General features: G+C 38.3%; 1 protein-coding gene across 2 annotated transcripts in view; it reads right to left on the bottom strand.

The window, feature by feature from the left end:
* The window catches only part of GRK3 (G protein-coupled receptor kinase 3), a 348746-nt gene that overhangs the window by 8788 nt on the left and 328959 nt on the right, over positions 1 to 10999 (bottom strand). For both annotated transcript variants that reach the window (XM_075320060.1, XM_075320059.1), the window contains exons 17-20: positions 8872 to 8967; positions 2280 to 2442; positions 1869 to 2005; positions 1072 to 1185 (exon numbers count right to left, since the gene is read on the bottom strand). In XM_075320060.1, coding sequence (XP_075176175.1) covers positions 1072 to 1185; positions 1869 to 2005; positions 2280 to 2442; positions 8872 to 8967 — 510 coding nt within the window. The remainder of the gene's footprint in view (positions 1 to 1071; positions 1186 to 1868; positions 2006 to 2279; positions 2443 to 8871; positions 8968 to 10999) is intronic.

The raw sequence follows: 10999 nt of genomic DNA, 5'->3' as shown, positions 1-10999 counted from the left end.
TGCTTTATCAGCAGAAGATTATCACTACAGGACAACTGGCTTCGTGAATAAAGATGAGCGGTTCCGTTGAGGCTCGGTTTACCGGCAGCAAACGAGCCTAGCTCCAGCTTGACCCGAATCTTGGAGCAAGTCACTGATTGGCAGTTTGAGTCTCTGCCCACATACACCCAGCCATAAGCAGATCACTTCTGGGACAGGGTGGGTTTTTTCAAACTTTTTTTTTGTTGCATACGCTGTCCATACACTGCAAGCGGCACGTACTGGGCTGAGCAACAATCGTACATGAGCACAGCTTTGCTTGCGTGAGTTTTGTTGGCATGTAAAGCATCTGAACCCTGAACCTTGATTTGAAAATTTGATGTTCAGTTCGAAAACCGAACCTCAGGTTCGCTCATCTCTACTCGTGACTCCTAGTCCAACCAGGCAACCAGCACTGATTAGCAGCTCTCTGTCACTATACAATGTGCACAGAAAGCTGTGGGGTGGGAGGGGTTATACAGAGCTCTACAATTCAGCTCTCAAAGATCTGCAGCAGAGATATCTGTAATTTTATCATTATTGCTGCACCCAGTAACCTAAGTGCACCATTGCTGGAATCAAGCTCTGGGTCTCCACTTCATGTTGCGGTCCTATTACATAGCAAAAACCTGCTGACAGATTCCCTCATTCCCTTTAATGCAGTGTTTCTCAGCTCTAGTCCTCAAGGCCCACCAACAGATCATAATTTCAGGTTTTCCACAGTATTGCACAGGTGATGGGTTTTCAGGATTTTCTCACTATTACACAGGGAATAATTCCATTACCTGTGCAATATTAAGGAAATCCTGAAAATCTGATCTGTTGGTTGGCCTTGAGGACTGGAGTTGAGGAACACTGCTTAAATGAACAGGCTATATGTACATCAAATTGACGGTGTTGAAAAGTACAACTAATCCCAAAAAAAACAAGTACCATTGACTACGTGCCATATAATAGGCGTTTGCTCCTGATTGTGTGATAGCATGGAAATTGAGCAGAAAAAAAAAAAATTGGCATAAATGTTCAGACTACATGGAATAGAAACAGACATACCTCACACTGCAGGACGAATTGCTTTGCTCCTTTAATCCTCAGCAAGATGCATTTTTTATCCTTAATCTGGGTTTCTTCCACAGACACTATCTGCTCCATCGTCAATAAATTTTGCTACATGGCAGAAAAATAAGAAAATACAGAAATATGGAAATCAGATACATTTCTCCAAGACTTTACATCTACACAGGGGGGAAAACCATATCATCCTAAAAAAATGCGGTACAACACAGTGTAAGGTGTGTGGAGGGTAGATTTGCATTAAACCTGTAATAAATGGGACATATAGGTGGTGGATTTATTATTCTTAAAGCATCATTACTTTCATGGTGCTGTACATGTGAAAAGGTTTTACATATATAGCATATATACAAAATCATACAAACTGACAGACTGGAACAAAGGGAAGAGGACCCTGCCCTCATGGGCTTACAATCTACAATCTCAACATTTGCTGCCAATTCTCAGCAGCCATGTTGACTACATGTGTCTATATATACTGTATATATGCACGAGGAACCACTACTGATATATTGAGGGAAACCAATGAGTGGGAGCTTTGGATCACAGCTATGCTACAGGAAGGTCCTATTCTAATGGGGACACCAATACCTGGACCAGGTGATGTTTTTTTACATGTATGCGCCAGGATTCCTAAATAAGACACAACATTATCGGGAAACCATTAATATCCGTGCAGGTCTCAGAGCCGGGTCCAAATATATAACATATATATTTTTACTTTCTTAAAACTACATCACTTTCTCAAACTTTCTGTAGCCATGTAGTGATCTTACCCGAGATTCTCCTTCTCCCCTCCATTCAAGTCTGTTTGGAAAGAGGTAAAAGTAACGCCGCTGCCACTGAGTCAAGAAAGGGTTTCCCAACTTCAGCATATAGCCATGCATAATGCAGTCTTTTCCTAGTGCATAATCTAAGGAAGAGAGAGAATGCTTATCAGTATAGCAGCTGACAAGATGGAATCTGTAGTCTCCATGGGGAGACAGTTTAGAGATATTCTCACCATGGACATTTATTGCCTATCCATAGAATATGCTACAAATGTCTGATAGATGAAGGCTCTACCTCTGTGACCTGCACCTAATCTCCAGGATGAGGGTCCCCACAGTCCCCCATCAATTTGGATGAGATGGCATATGTACAGAAAATAAATGATATGCCCATGACACCATATAGACAAAATGTACCTTCTTCATGACCCAGCTGCTTGTTTTTGGCTCTTTTCCTGGCTTCAATCTTATCGGTATCTCCATTGACAGCTTCATAAACCGTTTCTGCAACTTCTTGTTGCCAACGCTCAGATATCACCAGGGGAAAGTTCTTATATAGTTCCTGATCACTATCAAGAAGCTAAAAGAGATAAATCATGAGTATTATTCAGGGTGAAGGGTTAATATGTGCCAGTTCAGCGGAAAGAGTAATATGCACACACAAATTATTTAGCATTCCCATGGCTATAGTGTATTTTTGGCACAATTACTGTATACCATCACTCATGTCAGAGCTGCATTGAGGAAACTAAATTTACTTCATGTTCTTGAGGTGTAACCCTTTATGGTTCCTGTTCTGCATTAAATGCCTTAGATTGTACTTTGAAGTTTAATAGCTACAGTATGTTACTGCTGACATTTTACATAGTATTCAACAAATCAAATATATAATGTAATATTCAAGTTGTTTACTGGTCAATATTCTCCCGATGATCAGACTGTATGTATACTATGGATTGTTAAAGGATTATCACTGCTCAATTAAAAATCTTTAATGGAGCTCCAAAAGTGGTGCAGTTAAACTATGGCAGTGCATGGAGCTCCCACCTCTACCCCCTACTCTGGTATGACATCAACTCCTTTCGCCGCCTACTGGCACAAATGGGGCATGGAAGGACTCAAATGGGGACCTTAGAATATGAAGTCACAGAGGGGGTACTATAACTCTACGGAGGCACAAAAGGGCATTATAGCTTCCTACTTTTAAGGTTGATGGTAGATCTAAGCCCATCGAGTGCAACCCAAAGCCTAAAATGTTGATCCAGAGGTTGACAAAAACCCCATCGGGCAGAAAGCAAGCTCCATATTAGGGGAAAAATTTCTTCCCGAATATAAAGAAACAAAAAGGGGGCATTAAAATTGTGTGGAGACCCAAACAGGGAATTACTGTGTGCTGGCAGAAGGGGAAGTATTATTTTGAGAAGGCACAAAGTGAAGAAGCAATTACTGCATATAGGTACAAAGGAAGATATTACTGAAAAAGATGTTCAAGTACTAGTATTACTGTAGAGGGCAAAAAAGGACTATGACCATAACGACACCAGGGAAGGTGGAATTATTACATTATATTATGTCTGGAGCACAATAAATATGGCACTATGGACTATGTATACAGGTGGGAAAAAGAAGAAGGATGGTGGAAAAGCAATCAGTCAAAGATATCTTTATGTTATAGTTTGCAGAGACAAGACATGGAAGTCTTCATGGTGGCTCTGGGCTGGATGAAGTAGAAACCAGAAAATGAATGGCTATAATCAGAGAAGGCATCACTTGGGATTCACTGGATTTATCTGCACAGTATTCATCTATACAGTCACTATGTGATCACTGTGTGGTGTAATATTGGAAGTTGTTAGCGTTTTTTATTATTCAATACCAATGAAATATAATTTTACTTCTATAGCGCCAACAAATTCTGCAGCACTTTACAATTGAGTGCGGACATGTTCAGACAATAAAGACATTACAACGTTAGTCATTTAACAGTTACAGGAGTGAGAGCCCTGCTCGCAAGCTTACAATATATAAGGAATAGGGGGAACACAATAGGTAGAACATGCTTATCAGCTATAGTCCAGCCGTCATTACAATAAAGAAGGGTTTTCATATACTGTAAATCTGCATGATCCGATCATCAGTCATATTGTGGTCACTGTCTGAAGCTATTCTCTTACATAGCATTGTTACTGGTAATATTGGCCTTGGTATACAAAGTTTTGTTCAGTCATCATATGGTGGTACAATTTAGTCACTACTATATAAGCTGATAATATGTGGTCATGGTGAAGCAGTATTTGTTCTTTAATATAGCAGTATTATCGGCCTCTATTTACTGGGTTTGGTTGAGTAACATATGGTGATATTTATTACCTGTCTAGTGGTATAAACATTACATTGAGGTTTCTTCTGCATATCCTCAGAGCCACATGTCATATATTTTCCCTAAATGCAACCCTTATTGTACCATAAATTTAGTTTCTTAGTTCTGATGAAGGCCTATTTGCCGAAACATCAACTTGTTTAAGTGCATGCATAAATTAAATACATTTATTTGCTTTTATTTGTAGTGCCACGTTTCTATTAGAACAGATACACCACTGCGGCAGCTTGGGCCCACTCAAGCCGCAGAGTCTGGTGTAACCATCACCTCATTTACTGTCTGATCTCTTAAGTTACAGGATACATAAAAATTGTCAGATATGGTGTACACAAGCAAAAAGTTTTAAACTTAAAAAAAAAAGAAAAATATATATTTATACATAATAATTATATATATATATATATATATAGTGGAACCTTGGTTTAAGAGTAACTTGGTTTGAGAGCGTTTTGCAAGACAAGCAAAGGTTTTTACAAATATGTAACTTGGTTTAAGAGCAATGCTTTGCAATAAGAGCAAATACTCACCATGCACACTTCATGTTCTGTCCTTTCACCATGCTCTGACCCACTCTGGAGGCAACTTTCTGTACATATGTTCTGTATACAGTACAGTATATACTATATAGCATATCTATCAATTTGCATTTGTGGATACAGTATTGTACATACTTTCTGCTAACCAGTGCAGCACATTGCTTATACGGTACCTCTCGCACACCAACAACTATTGTAAGCTAAAGTGCAATTTAATTTGCTTTATATGTTTTTTACTGTACAGTATTTTGTATTAGTGTATGTACTGTAATCATTTTATATGAAAACAGTATATTACACTGTATTACTGTAATAGGTTTGTATAAATAAAGTAAATATTTTTGGGTTGTGGAACAAATTGTCTGTTTCAATTATTTCCTATGGGAAATTTTGCTTTGATATACAGTGCCTTGCGAAAGTATTCGACCCCCTTGAATTTTTCAACCCTTTCTCACATTTCAGGCTTCAAACATAAAGATAAAAATGTTAATGTTCTGGTGTAGAATCAACAAGTGGGACACAATTATGAAGTTGAATGAAATTTATTGCTTATTTTAGACTTTTTAAAAAATAAATAACTGAAAATTGTGGTGTGCAATATTATTCATCCCCTTTAAGTTAATACTTTGTAGCGCCACCTTTTGCTGCGATTACAGCTACAAGTCGCTTAGGGAATGTGTATTAGTTTTGCACATCGATAGACTGAAATTCTTGCCCATTCTTCCATTGCAAATAGCTCAAGCTGAGTAAGGTTGGATGGAGAGCGTTTGTGAACAGTAGTTTTCAGCTCTTTCCACAGATTCTCGATTGGATTCAGGTCTGGACTTTGACTTGGCCATTCTAACACCTGGATACGTTTATATGTTTGGTGTGTCTCCCAAGTGGCCTGTGGCAAACTTTAAACAACACTTCTTATGGATATCTTTGAGAAATGGCTTTTTCCTTGCCAATCTTCTATAAAGGCCAGATTTGTGCAGTGTACGACTGATTGTTGTCCTATGGACAGACTCTCCCACCTCAGCTGTAGATCTCTGCAGTTCATCCAGAGTGATCATGGGCCTCATGGCTGCATTTCTGATCAGTCTTCTCCTTGTCTGATATGAAAGTTCGGATGGACGGCCAGGTTTTGGTAGATTTTCAGTGGTATGATACTCCTTCCATTTCAATGTGATCGCTTGCACAGCGCTCCTTGGGATGTTTAAGTTTTAGAAGTCTTTTTGTAACCAAATCCGGCTTTAAACTTCTGCACACCAGTATCACGGACCTGTCTGTTGTGTTCCTTGGTCTTCATGATGCTATCTGCGCTTTAAACAGAACACTGAGACTATCACAGAGTAGGTGCATTTATACAGAGACTTGATTACACACAGGTGGCTTATATTTATCATCATCAGTCATTTAGGACAACATTGGATCATTTAGAGATCCTCAATGAACTTCTGGAGTGAGTTTGCTGCACTGAAAGTAAAGGGGCCGAATAATATTGCACGCCCCAATTTTCAGTTATTTTTTTTTTTTTTTAAAAGTTTAAGATAAGGAATAAATTTCGTTCAACTTCACAATTGTGTCCCACTTGTTGTTGATTCTTCACCATAACATTAAAATTTTTCTTTATGTTTGAAACCTGAAATGTGGGAAAAGGTTGAAAAATTCAAGGGGGTCGAATACTTTTGCAAGGCACTGTAAGAGTAATTTGGTTTGATGAGCACTATCCCGGAACCAATTATGCTTGTAATCCAAGGTTCCACTGTATACATATAAAACGATGGTCTAGCATAAAAAAAAGAGAGAACATGAGAGTGATAAAAGAAAAAAATAAATCGTAACTGGTATGGGTTCAAATAATTACATATACTGATGAATACAAAAAAAAAGTATTTTCACTGTCGATGTTACACCCCATTCTCGCTTTCTGCCCCTATGTTTTTCTTAATATACTAATAAAACATATATGTAAAAAATACACGATCTGCCAACACCTATCATATCAAAAAGGATTTTAGACATTTTTGAAAGACTGATCTAAGGTTCATAGACAGTACACAGCCAGATCCTGTCACTGAACTTAAAAGGTATGATTACGGCACTACTAACAATTAGAGGGGTTATAGACAATTTTTCGCTTAGTGCTTAAATGAAAGAAAATAAAATAATGGGGTTGTCACAATCTGGAAATATTGGTGTAATATGTGGGGGTTCCTCCCCATAGTATTAGAACTGTTTCTAGATGAGCTCCGACTCTGGGATAACTTTTTAGTTTATTAAAAACTCATAATATTTCAGAAATTAAACTTCTGTAGCAAGAAATAATTGGTTATTATAAATGTGGAAATGTTTCTGCAGAATATGTACTTTTCTCAATCGGGAGAAAAAAAAATAGCTGATCATGCTTTAGATGTTTCTGTGTTTTGCTGATTATTTTGGAATATTTTAGTATTTTTTTTCTTGTGTACTGCAATGATTAATATTTTATGGTGTGTTCTTTTTGATTGTTGATTGTGGGATTTTAGGTGTTCAGATGTTAAACTAATTGTTTTCCCTATATCAACCTTTGAGGTCTATACCCTGTTCACCAAGGTCTAAGAGCCATGTGCTCAAAACGCGTCTGGTGTGCGGTTTAAAGAGCCATTGGGTTTTTCCTGACCCAGAGATGGTATACTTTTGTGGCTTATCTTTATTACAAGAAAAATATTCTTTGTATTTTAAAAAAGTTTTTCATTAAAGCTGTGTTTTTATGGAAACGTGAAGCTGTATCATTCCTTTGTTCACCTGTGTTTCAGACGCTGAACAGCAGCGGGATCTCGTGCTTCAACACCGCCAGGAGTGCGGATGTCTTGGGGGTGAGCTGGATATTTATTTCTTTGCACTTGTTCCTTCCTCACTACCTGCATCTATTAGGAATTGAAGGTCTCTCTCTCTCTCTGGAAGACCAGACCATTGTGTATTACATTTCCAAGTTTATGGAGAACATCAGCTCCTACAGGCTCTTATATCAAAAACACTCTTTCAAAATAAAAAATCTATACATTTAGCAAACTGGAGTAAAATACTTTGAAAAGTCACAACATTTTTATGCAATGCAGAGTTGTGCAAAAACTTTGAGATTTTTAGTGTTTTCATGCCAGTTTGAAATAACGCCACCAAAACTGGCAAAGCTTTGGAGGCGGGGCAGGATTGGTCGTGGCTATGTCAAATTCTGCAAAAGTGCCGTAATTTTTTACGCAATAGGTGTCACACAGGTGCATGCCATTCAGATGTGCAAATAACCAATCTATCCATACAACTGTGTTCTCCAAAATTAAGGGGGGATTCAATATGCAGGAATTTCACACGTCAATGTTCATGAAGGACTTACTGGAGTATGATGCCTCAAATTCATTAAGAGGCACGTGCCACTGAGAAAATGCGCTAAATTCAGTAAGAGGCAATGAATTAGATGCATCATGCATCAAGAGTCCTTCATTAAGACTGGCATATGAAATGCTAGTCTGAATCGCCCCTTTGATGTCTAATTTTAAAGCATAGAACTTTATTAAAAGATTGTTTTTTGCACGTTTAATCCTATTTATGCTCTCCACATTTTACAGGGTCTTCTTCAAAACCATCATTGGATCATGCCGATTGCCCAGCCCACGGACAATGCATTAGACTTTCAAATCAATGTTATAATGGGAAGGAGAAGAAGTTTAGGCAATCCTTTAGTAACATACATTACGATTTTCTCCTTCATAGTTTGCCAAGCTCGTTAACATCTTTGATTTAGCAATAAATGTAAATGTGTTATTTTCTACAGGAAGCTGAATAATACATGAGGCATTACAGTGCACACTGCTAATAGCAGAGAGCATTCTTTCACTTATTTACCGTATGGCGCCAAAATATATTGTATCATTGAGATTCTAACAAGATACCCTCATTGCAACACAAAGAACTCTTGTGTTTCATTGCTCCTGTTAAGGGCTCCAGTATTTTTGATGGCAAGAAGAAAATACTTAAGCCACGAAGTAACCAAATAACCTGATGAGAACGGTTAGAATCAGTTCTGGAATAGTTGCCACGGCTGGTAATGGCATCACCAAATGTTATACTGTACCTTAATTCCTTTTGTGTCTTCTTCATCAAAGGACCCAATGTCAAAGGCATCCGCTGCATTTACTTCTCCTCGAGGAGGAATCAGTGGGGGAGGATACTAGAAGAACACCACAATTTAAAATTACAATTCTTTACCGTTCAAGCCAATCTCAACTGTAATATTTTCTCTATTTTGCAAATGTGTGCCAACATTTATTTCTGGAAAATAAGCCAAAGTCAAGATTTAGTGAGGGTCTGCCCAGTCTTTGGTATGAGATATGAAGCTTACTGTAAGCAGAGGCTATTACTGATGTACAGAGCGATTGCATAAACAGAAGAACAATTAGCAGGCACAGAGGGGCATCATAATTATACTAGTGAATAATCACCATAACATTTCTGGTGCATGATCAATATACAGCCCCGTTGTGAATTCATATTTTTCTGGATGTCTGGGGTATTGCTCTATGAAGACTAGAACCATTCTCACATAGGTTTGGTCTCTTAGAGTTTTGTAAAATTGGTCAACAGAATAGTAAAGCATCAAATTATAGAAAACAAGTTTAAAGTGGTCCCTAAACCAAATAGATGGCGCATGTACCCAGGAGCAGACACAGTCAGGTGAGGACCCCTGTACATGAACAGTATATGGGCCCTCTGCAGTCTAACTCCTCATCATAATGCACAACTCCTCCACTTGGTGGTAGAGGTAGGCCCCCTTCTGTCTTGGGCCCCTGTGCATCTGCAGAGATTACACCACCATACATTATCACACAAATTTCTGAAACATTGACCCCTGTTTTAACCCTTTCATGGTGCAGTTGTTTTTTTTAAGGGAGCTCTGTAGAGTTCCATCATAACAAGGATGAATAAATAGTTAGGATACAAGATATCTTGTAAGTGTAAAGACCATCATATAAATTAGACAACTGTTATCTCATTTGGTCAATTTTGGCAGGATCGACAGAAGATATAATATGTATGTGGTGTGTGTGGTCTCAAGACTCTTCCCTACCAGATGACGTCAGGGGAGATAAGGATCGAGTGGCTTGAAGTCAATTCTTCAGGGTATGTTCATACGCGGCATTTTTTTTTTTTTTTTTACCACAAAGATGCAGCGTTTTTGTCCCCAAAAAAACGCACCAAAAATGCACCGCGGCAAAAACTCAGAAAAAAAACGTAATTCTTTTTGAGGCGTTTTTAGCGCGTTTTGCCCAATGCGTTTTTTAAGTCAAATCTATTAACTGGAAGGGCTCAAAAACCTTGGAAAAACGGAAAAAGAATTGACATGCTGCATCTTCAAAAACGCAGCCAAGATGCAGCCAATAAAAGATGCACAGTGTGGACAGCAAAAACAAAATCTCAGACTGTGCTGGGAGAAGAAAATGCATGAATATTGGTGCATCTTTGTGATCTCAAACGCTCCAAGAACGCAGCAAAAGATGTGTGATCTTAGCCTTAGCCAAGCATTCATGTACAGTACAGACCAAAAGTTTGGACACACCTCATTTAAAGAGTTTTCTTTATTTTCATGACTCTGAAAATTGTAGATTCACATTGAAGACATCAAAACTATGAATTAACACATGTGGAATGAAATACTTAACAAAAAGTGTGAAACAACTGAAAATATGTCTTATATTCTAGGTTCTTCAAAGTAGCCACCTTTTGCTTTGATTACTGCTTTGCACACTCTTGGCATTCTCTTGATGAGCTTCAAGAGGTAGTCACCGGAAATAATTCTCACTTTACAGGTGTGCCCTGTCAGGTTTAATAAGTGGGATTTCTTGCCTTATAAATGTGGTTGGGCACATCAGTTGTGTTGTGCAGAAGTCTGGTAGATACACAGCAGATAGTCCTACTGAATAGACTGTTAAAATTTGTATTATGGCAAGAAAAAAGCAGCTAAGTAAAGTAAAACGAGTGGCAATCATTACTTTAGGAAATGAAGGTCAGTCAGTCCGAAAAATTGGGAAAACTTTGAAAGTGTCCCCAAGTGCAGTAGCAAAAACCATCAAACGCTACAAAGAAACTGGCTCACATGAGGACCGTCAAAGGAAAGGAAGACCAAGAGTCACCTCTGCTGCAAAGGATAAGTTTATCAGAGTCACTATCCTTAGAAATTGCAGGTTAACAGCAGCTCAGATTAG

This window comes from Anomaloglossus baeobatrachus, chromosome 1, assembly GCF_048569485.1.
Source record: "Anomaloglossus baeobatrachus isolate aAnoBae1 chromosome 1, aAnoBae1.hap1, whole genome shotgun sequence".
In the NCBI taxonomy this organism is placed as follows: Eukaryota; Metazoa; Chordata; class Amphibia; order Anura; family Aromobatidae; genus Anomaloglossus; species Anomaloglossus baeobatrachus.
Note: the sequence above shows the minus strand (reverse complement) of the source record. Positions and strands in the feature narration are given on the sequence as shown.